The sequence below is a fragment of the Lonchura striata genome, chromosome 4A, assembly GCF_050655825.1.
Source record: "Lonchura striata isolate lonStrDom1 chromosome 4A, ASM5065582v1, whole genome shotgun sequence".
Classification (NCBI taxonomy): Eukaryota; Metazoa; Chordata; class Aves; order Passeriformes; family Estrildidae; genus Lonchura; species Lonchura striata.
Genome location: NC_140742.1, coordinates 11,392,483 through 11,403,298, shown reverse-complemented (window position 1 = coordinate 11,403,298; position 10,816 = coordinate 11,392,483). Strand labels below are relative to the sequence as shown.

Here is a 10,816-nt window from a genome sequence, read left to right as displayed (position 1 = left end):
CTGACACAGTGTGAAGAAGTTCTCTCACGGCATCATCAGAGCACCTGGATGACTGGGAAGGAGCTCTGGCAATGTAACTGCAGTGTGCTCTAGACAGAGGCACCAAGGGAGGCACACACACACACACACACACAGGGTTGTTGATGCACTGCCCATTTGTGTTTATTTATTTACCATGTTGATTTGGCTTTTTGTGTATTCCAGAGGAAGATGGTGATCATTCTCCTGCTGCTCAGGCACTGGCCCAAGCAAATAGCATTAATCTTGCAAAGAGCATGGTGAACATTTACACAACCACGGAGAGTGAGTAACATCTTTCTTTCTTCTTTTTGGTTTACATTTGCTGAAGGTAATATATTATGCCAGTTTTCATCACCATGCTTCTGTGCTAGGAAAATGACATATTGTTTCATCATCAAATTAGAGAGTTTATACTACCTCAAATTAAATTCAGAGCCAGGAAATTACAGCTAGATTGATGGTTTATTACTTCAGCAAAAACACAAGGGCTTGAAAGGGTTGGCAAGAAGCTCATGCTCGTCTCTCCTGTTCCTGCACGAGGCTGTGGGATCTGCTGGCAGCCTGTGGATTGATCTGAGGTGCCAGACCTGGTGTCAGTCTGTGGTGCCACAGACTCCTCCTGCTCATGAGGCCTCTCCCCTCACCCAGAGCAGAGCCCGTGGCTGGACTGATGTCCCCAGCTGCCAGCTAGGACACGTTTTGTGGTGACAGTCTCTGAGAAACCCAGAGAAGCTGAGGAGAAGTCAACCAAGGAAGCAGCAGCCTGCCTGAAGAAGCCCAAGAAAGCTGCAGCCATGGAAAGCACCTGAGGGAAGGCAGCAGCAGCCTCTGTGCCCAAGAAAGCCAATGACAATCCCCAGGGGTGACACCTGGAAAACCCAAAAAGAGAGCTAAGAGCTTGCCTCAAAGGGAAGTGGCAAGGCCAAAGCTGCCAGGACTGAAATGAGGAATGTGGGAAGGCAATGCCCAAGGAAAGGTAAAGGTAAAGCCACTTAGAGGCTTTGACGGAGCCAGTTTAAGTCCAAGGCTGGTTATGGGAGGGAGGCAGCTTGCTGGCAAGTCTCACTGCACAGCCCTGTGGCTGTGCCCACCCCAGGTGGCACCTAGTGCCAAGCACTGCCCCATCATGTGGTGCCTGACACGTCACAGGGCATGTTGGCTCAAAGCTCCAGGCTGCACGTTGCTGTCCAGGGACGTGATCTCCACCAAAGCAACCAAGAGTGCAGCTTCCCCTGATCTAGAGCCCCAAACCTCATCCCTGGAAACCCTCCTGTAACAGAGAGACAGTTTCATGTTTGCAGTATAGCAAATGGTCTGTGGATACTATTATTTATTCAAGGTTGGAAATAAAAATAGTAAATACCAAATAAATGGTAAGTCAAGAATCTCTTGGGCATTTTGAGGACCAAAGAATGTATCATCACACCTAAAATGCCAAACAAGTGTGCATATGAACATGCATGTTCATGTACATAAGTCTTTCCAAAACAAATTATTCTGGGATGGAGAAAGTCATCTTCAAGAGAGTTACAGGAGAAGATAAAGATACAAAAAAAAAAAGTTTTCATCAGACATTTAAACAGTACAGTAACCATCTTTCTATTTATAGGAAACTTTCTAACCTTTTTCTTTTAGATAATTTGGCTATTGTCCACCTCTGTGTCTAACAGAGTATTTGAGAGGTGTATGCAATGGTGAAATTGTGGGTATAAATATTTTAGTGCTCTTTCCTACAGGGCACTGTGCTATGAGATAAAAATGTGAACATGATTGGTTTCTTTGACAAGGAGGCAGATTTGGGTGGTTTTAGTGTGAGTTCAGTCTACACAAAAGTGGCAACATCCACGTCCTTGTGCCGATAAAGGAATTAGATGAGCCACTAGAGGGAGTTCCACACTCCCACACAGGGAATGAAAACGCGCTGAAAACAGCTCCAGGATATTATTTAGCAGTTTTTGTCTTGGGGAGGATCAGCTTCAAAGACAGGTGACACAGAGCAAGTAGGTAGTACTCCAGTGCCTTTCACAAGCTTTTCGTCCTTCCTTGTGCCATTTAACTAAAGTATGACAATTTCTTGATTCTGACAAACTATCTTGATGCCTTTTCTTTGTACCTGCAGCATACAATAAACCACATTTGATTACACATCAATTTCTTGAACCTGAAAGAGTCAAAGAACTGAGCAGATCCTCTCCTCTCCTGTTGTCTGAGGTGGGTTGATGCCAGAAATGGCTGAAATTGTGTTCACAGCATCCCCCGGAATGGCAGTTGGTGTCATGAAAATGTTTCTCATGGAGACCAACAGGTCTTGCTTTAGAGCATGCCTTGGTTATTTAATGAATAAATGAGAAGCACCTTAAAAAAAGTCCCCCAGTAGCCCAGAGCAGCTGTTCCACCCTGGAGGATGTTGCCCTGTGTGTCAAACCACGCTGTTGTGTGCCCTTTCCCAGAGCCCAGGCGGGGCGTGCAGCTCTGTTTGGAGGCAGTTCATGATGACGTTCAGTGCTGCTTGGAGGGGATGCCCTGGGGAGGCTCCCTGCACTCTCCTCTGCTCTCCTAACCTGATCTCTGCTTCATGGGACTCTGCTGAGCAATTCCTTTTTCTCTCTAGTGTTGCAAAGTGCTCGTTTGGCACAGCTTAAAGATGCTTCTTATTTTCTGAGCAGACGGAATCGGACACGGCCTCGGAAGTCAGCTTCCAGCTGAACAGGCACAAGAAGACGCCCAGCACCGGCAGCCACTCGTCTGACATGGCTTCAGTCTCCTCGGTAGGTTCCGAGTGCGGCAGCTGCTGGACAGGGATGATGGGGCCACTGGCACCAGAGGGGGCCCAAAACCTGGCCAGGGCTCCTGGACAGGGCTGATGGGGCCACTGGCACCAGAGGGTGTCCAAAACCTGGCTAGGGCTCCTAGCCAGGGCTCCCGGACAGGGCTCCTGGACAGGGCTGATGGGGCCACTGGCACCAGAGGGGGCCCAAAACCTGGCCAGGGCTCCTAGCCAGGGCTCCCGGACAGTCGCTGCAGTGATGCTGCATTTCAGCTGCTGCTATGGTGTGGCCTCCAGAGCAGCCTGTTGGTTTCTGCAGGGTACGTTCTTAAAGGAACAGGGGTCATTAATTACTTGCTCAGGTTAAATCCAGGTGCCACCTCAAAATAGCGACATACTGAGTCATCGCTGGTCAAATTCTCCACAAGCGACAGCCACTACTGCCAGGTGTGGATGCTCCTGGTGGTGCAGAAGGTGGGGGAGGGGTTTCTAGGTGGGAAAGTGAGGCACACAGCTATTAAGAGACATGTTTGTGGTTCAGGACTGCTGATGGGTACCCTCTGCAAGCTCATCCTTTATCAGCAGAAAAGAGGGAACTCAGAGTTGGACAGCAAAAGCATGTTTTGAAGCTTCAGCCTCTAAGGAAAGCTGAAAAAGCTGGATGTGTTTAGTTGAGTGTTCCTTAGAGACAGTATTTGGGGAGAGATCTGCTTAAAAGTGCTTGTATTTGCTGCGTTACTGTTACAGATTTCTCCAAGGAGTATATTTGAGATTTACCGAATATATGTGAAGCAAAGCTGGTAGCGAGAGGTCATGAATGTAGATAAATATATTAAAAACCTGGGGGCACATGAGTTCTTCTCCTAATTTGGAGCATCTGGAAGCTGAAAATGAGTCCAGGTCATGCAAGTGTTCTTGAAAATCTCATTCAGGATTCTCTGCTGGGGTGAGTTTCACCATCCTGATGGGATGGTAAATGCAGCTCCAAGGACTGACTAGAGAAGTTTAGCAAGTTTTTGGAGGTTATAATAAAATCCAAAACCAAAGTAAGTAGGGAAAGACAGAGAAGAATTGGTTAATTACTAGGAAGGTTTTTGATAAATGTGCATGACAGTACACAGAGAAGTGCCAAGAGGGTTAATGATTTGCTTTGTAAACAGCTTTTATGATATCCTGTCAGGAATCATGAGTTATTGGTGCAAGAGAAAATTATCTCAGCTTTCTGTAGCTGAGCTTTCTTGTGCTTCATGACTTTCTATCAGTGAAAGACAAAGACCTGAAAAAAGAAGCCCAAGTTGTCTGGGCAAATTGCATTTTTTTCTGGGAAAGGAAATAACTCCTGGGTGCCTAGGTCCAGATTTGTATCTGGAGAAACCTCATGTTCCTGTGCCTTTGGGGCAAGCACAGGCTGTCTCTGGTGGGGCAGTGGCTCTTCAGAACAGGTTTGTATCTGTTTTGTGCTGCTCCCTGCACATTGTGAGTAAGCAACAAGATAGGAATAGTTCTTTTTACATTTCTAGTCTGATAGGATTCTTATTAGTCTGTTTCGTAAATGGATTGACAATTGTGTGACTATATCTACCTGAAAGAACAAGTTCTTATAATATAGTTCAAGTTCTCTCAGTATCTTTCTTTCTTAGTTATTTGTTCTGTAAGCATAGGGAAGAGACATGTGTGGTCCCTCCAGGAGTATCTGACTCCATTTCCCAAACTTTTGGGATTCAGGAGTGAAAACACTTCTGGTATTTCTTAAGCATTCAATGCTTCTAAGTCCTGGTCTAAGATAGCAGATGCTTGTGAGACCCTTACAGGGATTCTCCACCCCTGGCTTGCTTCAGAACAGCCACAGCTGTGAACCATATCTATGTCAAGAACACCACACTGCACCAGGGCAGAGTTTTTCTCTGGGAATGCGTTTCTCAGACTATCATCTGTGTCCAGAACTGTCAGACTGTGCCTGTTTCAGTGGCACTGACCTTGCTCTTCCCCCTGGCAGGTGAGTGGCAGTGTGCTCAGTGTCTACAGTGGTGATTTTGGGAGTGTGGATGCCCAAGGAACTGTGGAATTTGCTCTAGACTATGATGAGAAGAACCGGGAGTTCCAGGTTCACGTGGCCCAGTGCAAGGACTTGGCTGTAGTGGATGAGAAGAAAGGCAGATCTGACCCGTGAGTAATCTTTTAGTGCCTTGACACTTCTACATTCCTGAATTCTGTGTTCTGGAGGACTTTTATTTTCTTTAAATGTAATGGTTCCTTCCGTCCTTCCTTCCTGCCAGCTTATTGGAGAGCTTAGCAATGTGGGACAATATCCAACTGCAGTTTGTTTTCTAGGTATGTTAAAACTTACCTGCTCCCAGACAAAGCTAGGATGGGTAAGAGGAAAACATCAGTGAAGAAGAGGACAGTGAACCCCATTTACAATGAGGTGTTACGGGTAAGAACAAACACACACTCTGAAAACCTCTGTTGTAGTAGGCACCTCTGTCAGGCAGGTCTGGAAAGATCCTGCCTTCTTGGCCAGGTTCTTTGCCTGCCTCCTGCCAGCACCACACTGCTCTTCTCTGGGATTTGAGAGGCCTGGGATGTTCAGGGTTCCTCTGCACCCCTCTGTGTGGCACCCAAGATTTCTCTGCCAAGACCACACAGATCTTTGGATGCAATAGGGTCCTGCAGTCAGAGCAAGGGCTGTTTGTCATCCCCCTTCCCTGGCATGCAGTCACAAGGCACAGGACTGGTAAGAAAGGTCTGCATTATGTGATCATACTCATCAAAGCATAGAGGATTATTTAACAATGCCCAGGCCTGTGTTAATAATTCTTGAAAGAATATTGGTTTTGCCCTGTGATGAATGGAATGCCAGGTTTCCCTGTACTCAGCAGAAAAGCTTTGTCAGGGTAGTAGTATTGCTACAGGACAAAAAAAGAGATGTTCAGACTGAAGCCAGTCCATTGGTAGTGCATGTGTGGGGTAGGTTTGAGTGTCTCAGAACTTATTCAAGCTTTTGAGTAATTTATTTCTGTTTGTGAAAGAAGCAGAAGAAAAATTTGAGCAACCTGACTTTTCTTTCTTCCTTTAGTATAAAATAGAGAAAATGGTATTGCTGATCCAAAAATTAAATCTCTCTGTTTGGCACAATGATCCACTGGGACGTAACAGTTTTTTGGGAGAGATTGAAATAGACTTGGCCAGCTGGGACTGGAGCAACAGGAAACTCAACTGGTACCCGCTGAAGCCCCGGGTAAGTGTGTCTCAGCTGCAGTCCTGCTTTCTAGCCCAGCCCTGAAGCCTTGAGGGTGGCAGTAGTCCTTCCTGACTCCTCTGAGGTCTTTGGGTGGAGCAGAACAACGTGAACTGTGGTTGGGAAAAACCCCTGGACACCTTAGTGCAGTTCAGTGCTCAGAACAATGGCCTTCTCAGGTCTGTTTTGGTGACTGATCTGTAGGGACGCTTTCATAAATGCAACCTGACACTAATCACAGCAACTTTGACGTGACTTTGCCATTCTCTCCACTCACATGAATACCATCCCTTAAAAACAGCAGAGTAGTAGGTGAAGGAGCTGATGTACCTTGAGAAGTAAATATTCAAGTGCCACTGTTCGTAAAGCCTGTACAGCTTCCTGCATGCTTCTGGATTCACAGGTCTGATATGAAGTGCCTTTTAAGCAAATAGAAGACATTTATCTTTCAGAACAAAGATGCTTAATTATATCCAGCTGGGCATGTCTGGAAGGATAACTTTGTACTCTGAATCCTCAGGCTTTTGCTTCTGAGAGACTGAGTTTGAGAACAAACCCACAGAGAAATGACCTGCCCTAAGAGTGGGCTGCTCCAGCCATGGAAAATCAGTTTGTCCATTTGTGCTTTTCCACTGAAGTCAAAAGCTGTTTGCCTTACTGTGTTTCCACAATCCTCCATTTAGTCAGTCATAACCCTTTCCATTTCAGAGCCTCTCTGCTGTTAATGGTGTGGATCATCGAGGAGTGATGAGTTTGTCCATTAAGTACGTCCCTCCTGGAAGCCTGGGTAGGTGTGGTTCATGCATTAAGGGCTACTGCAAGTGCAAACACACAGCTTGCAATGCCTCATCTGCTTGGGGGCTGCTTAAAGAGGAATCTCATCAGAGCAAGATCTTCGAGATCAGCACAAAAGCAGTGTTTGACAGCACTGACTGCAGCCTATTTCCACATCTGGATTTACTGGGAAAGTATTGGGGAGAGAGGAAGGGCTGAACAACCTCCAGTGTAAGAGCATGTGGGCACTGTAGGGTGCTGTGATGTGGTAGGAGCAGCACAGAACCCATGTTACTGTGGGGCAGGCACAAGGTTGCTTTGGCTCAGCAGTTCCATCTCTTTTCCTGTCTGATAACAGCACTGGCAGGTGGTGTCAGGAGCCTCTGCAGCTGCAGCAGTGATGGAGCTGGCTGCAGCGCTGAGATCCCCAGGGAGGAGCAGTGAGCACACAGGAACCGTGTGGGTCCCTGGAGAGGAGCCCTGTCATTCTGGGAGCTGTGGCTCCAGCTGGCATGACAGCTTTTCTCTTCTCATAAACGGCAGGGCCCAAGAATCCTCCCTCTGGCGAAGTTCACATTTGGGTCAAAGACGTCAAGGACCTGCTGCAGCTGCGTCCATCCGGAGTTGACTCCTTTGTGAAGTGGTGAGTGCCTGGGCACGGTGCTGCTCCTGCTCTGGGTCCCACAGAGGGCTGTGTTTCCTGCTCTGTTCTCAGGCTCACCAAGCTGTGCCTCCATACTGGAAAGCCTTTGTGTTGCACTGGGAGAATTGTAGGGGAGGATTGCTCTTGTTACTCACCTGTGGCCAAAGCAGGAAAGTCCTTGCCGTGATAAAGTTCTTGGTCAATGTTCAGTGCTTCATGCTGTGTGTTTTCTCCTCCCAAAGCTATGTGCTTCCAGACACCAGTAAGAAGAGCTACCAAAAGACCCGTGTCATAAAGAGAGACACAAACCCTGTTTTCAATCACACCATTGTGTATGATGGCTTCCATACGGAGGATCTGAAGGATGCCTGTGTTGAACTGACTGTGTGGGATCATGAAAAACTTACCAACCATTTCCTTGGAGGAATCAGGCTGGGCCTTGGGACAGGTCAGTATTTTCCTTTACTGAGCTACAAGGTAAAGTGGGAAGTTGCAGAGTATTTTCCTGTTGGAGAGAAACCAGGGATGGGCTGTCACAGTAACTGGTACTGTCATTGTGTCTTGGATGGAGGGGCCCTGGTATCATGGTAATAACTCTCTGTTCCCACATTTTCTGCCAACATCAAATCTGAGGTCTGGCAGAACTCAAAGAGAGTTTTCCTGCATGACAAACCTCCCAGGGAAGAGCACTCCGGGATGGACTGGAATGTCACAGGACAGCACCACCTGGTGACTGTCCATCCTTGAGGTGCTCTCTTGAGAGATCTCACAATATTACAATCAAGGCTAGGTGTTCCCTAGGGGATAAAGCTCATGGTAGCTGGAAAGTCTGCCTTGCAGGTGCACTGTAGCTGTTGGATTTGCCTGTATATTCTCTGTTTTCCACCTCTAATGTCACCAGCTCTCCAGAGGGAAGGCACAAGAAGAATAAGACATATAAAATACCAAACGTAAGGTTAGCTGTGATCTAAATTTAGACTTCTCTCTCAATGACAAATAATTGGCACCTAAAAATTTGGTTGAATTGGAATGGATGTACACAGTTTTCTACTATGGTATATTTGATTTCTGTAGAAATTAAACAAGAGAATTTTGATGAATACTCCACCTTGTCCACAGAAAATCTTTTAAGGAGAAGACCAAACCTTTAAGACCTTTATTGCTGTTCAAAAAGATGCAGAAAAGGCTTGAGCCCAATATTGCTTTCCTTGTCAGGTTATGTTTAGGGTTCTTGCATTTTGTGGCTGTTGCAGTGACTTCATTCTGAACTCTGGTGTAGAATGGGCATTTGCAAGAACACAGGAGGTGCTCAGGGTGCAGCTTGTTGAGGGGGAGTCAGCAGCTTTTATGTTATGACATTGCCTGCAGCAGTTGCACCCCACTGAGTATTTTTTGCATGGAGTGGGAACTCTGTGTAGCTCCCAAAGTTTCTTGTTCTTTTCAGGTTTGAGCTATGGCATCTCTGTGGACTGGATGGACTCCACACAGGAGGAGGTGGCCTTTTGGCAGGAGATGATGTTGGCTGCCAATGAGTGGATTGAAGGATTGCTGCCACTGCGCTCACTGGCAGGGAGGAAAAAGCTGAAATAACCCATTGTTGGTGCCACAGTGTGTTCATTAGAAGAACTGGGAAACTTCCTGAACCTGGGAGAAAGAAACCATCCATAGGGCTGCAAGTGTCAGGGTAATGAGGAAATTAATGGGCATCACCTTGGAGGTGTTAATGTTCAGTACTAATCCACTCACCAAGGACATGGAAGATGCCAAACTTGATGCCATACACGATTTTAACCGAGAAGAAACTTAATTTGCCTTTTTATTTAATCATTTATGTACTCAGTATATTTGAATTCCATTAAGCTCTGGGAATATTGGCAGAAGGAAAAGGAGATATGGATACTTTTTTATTATTATTATTTCTTGTGCCATTTTTCTTCCATGCAGAGATGTAGTTGTACTGAAGCAGCAGCATGGTATTATTCATACTCCCTGCAAGGGGTTCACTTTGTACTTGGTGTACAATTGCTCCAAATCACCAGCACAGTTTGAGAATGGGAGCTTTGCATTTGTCACTGGTGATAACACCTCTTTAATGTGAGGAAAATTGAGTTCCAAAGTGCATCTAAAGAAAGAGAGGATTATTTGCAGCAGAAAATGAAGAAACCTGAGGAGGATGACAATGAGAAATTTGATATATTAATTTCTTTCTGCTTTAATCTGAAAGAGTGCAGGGATGCTCTTAGAGATAGTGGGATTTTGCAAGCAGGGACTGTTTTCCTGGCTTTCCCACAGGCTTCCTCTGAGACTTCAGGGAAGTCTCTTTGTGAAAAGAGAGTTTGAGTGCAATATAAACTAAAATGTTTGCCCAAATGTAAAATATGGTTATACTGCTAATGGGCCTCATCACACCTTTGCAATGCCTTGCGTGCAAAACATTTCAATGTGAGCTAATGAGGTAGGAGTCAGTGTCACATTAGCCTGGCATCAGGGTCAGGGAGGAAAGGTCACAACCACACTGGAACACAGGAGATCCTGGGAGGGAGCTGGTGGGAGAGGTAAGTGGGAAGTGGGTGAATGTGCAGGGAGTGCAGAGCTGCAGGTTCCTGGGGGTCTCCTGCACCTGCATCCCCTGCTGCCCTTCTCCTCTCACCTGATGCCTGTTAGTGAGTTGTCAGTGGCTGGAATTTCCCTTTTGCCAGTAGCTTGCAAAAAATCTTTGCCATCTAGCATATGGACTGTGGTGGAGTGGTGTTGTGAATACATTTTGAATTGTAGTTTTGTAATTTCTATTTTGGATGTACATATTGTGATTAAATAGAATGTTTTCCTTTAGTCATCAGTTGGTCATCTTGTACCTATTTTTATCATGCTCTAAATAACAAAAAAGCAAGAAAAAGAGGTGTTAAATTTTGCTATGTCAAAATGAAGAATTTTTGCCAAAAGGCAAATGAAATGTCATGAAGAAATAATTTTTATAACTATCCCACTTTAGATTTTGGCTCTCTGATAATTTTGATATTCTTCTTTAATGTACTGGTTTTATTTAACTCAAGCCTACTGTGAATTTTCAGTTAGCAAAGATGGTTGTAAATAAATTAATGGAAAACTGTAAACCTAGAGCAAGCAACAAGACTTTTTCTTTAAATGGAAACATTTGGGATATAATCAGCTTTCATGGGAAAAAATAAAGAATTAAAGTAGTTTTGCAGTTGGAAAAAGACAATAATTGGAAATGCACCAAATGCAGTAATAAAAGCACTAGGAAAGAGTCCATAAAGATCATAATTAAGCAGTGACTGTCTAATGAAGGAGCTGATACATCTGTAACATCAGCCCAAAAATACTTTGTAGGGACTCCAGCCTGACATGTTTT

The 10,816-nt window shown here is 45.3% G+C and overlaps 1 protein-coding gene across 2 annotated transcripts in view; it reads left to right on the top strand.

Annotated features, from left to right (window-relative positions):
* The window catches only part of LOC110480104 (synaptotagmin-like protein 2), a 32,542-nt gene extending 21,982 nt beyond the window's left edge, over positions 1-10,560 (top strand). Inside the window, exons 8-17 of one of the 2 annotated variants that reach the window (XM_021547812.4) lie at positions 205-303; positions 2,141-2,232; positions 2,688-2,789; positions 4,785-4,954; positions 5,120-5,222; positions 5,865-6,026; positions 6,735-6,813; positions 7,344-7,443; positions 7,686-7,891; positions 8,888-10,560. In XM_021547812.4, the coding sequence (XP_021403487.2) occupies positions 205-303; positions 2,141-2,232; positions 2,688-2,789; positions 4,785-4,954; positions 5,120-5,222; positions 5,865-6,026; positions 6,735-6,813; positions 7,344-7,443; positions 7,686-7,891; positions 8,888-9,033 (1,259 nt within the window). In that variant the 3' untranslated portion in view covers positions 9,034-10,560. Of the gene's footprint in view, positions 1-204; positions 304-2,140; positions 2,233-2,687; positions 2,790-4,784; positions 4,955-5,119; positions 5,223-5,864; positions 6,027-6,734; positions 6,814-7,158; positions 7,317-7,343; positions 7,444-7,685; positions 7,892-8,887 lie in introns of those variants that run through there. The other variant, XM_085570680.1, reaches the window with a different exon arrangement.
* Positions 10,561-10,816: the final 256 nt, after the last annotated feature.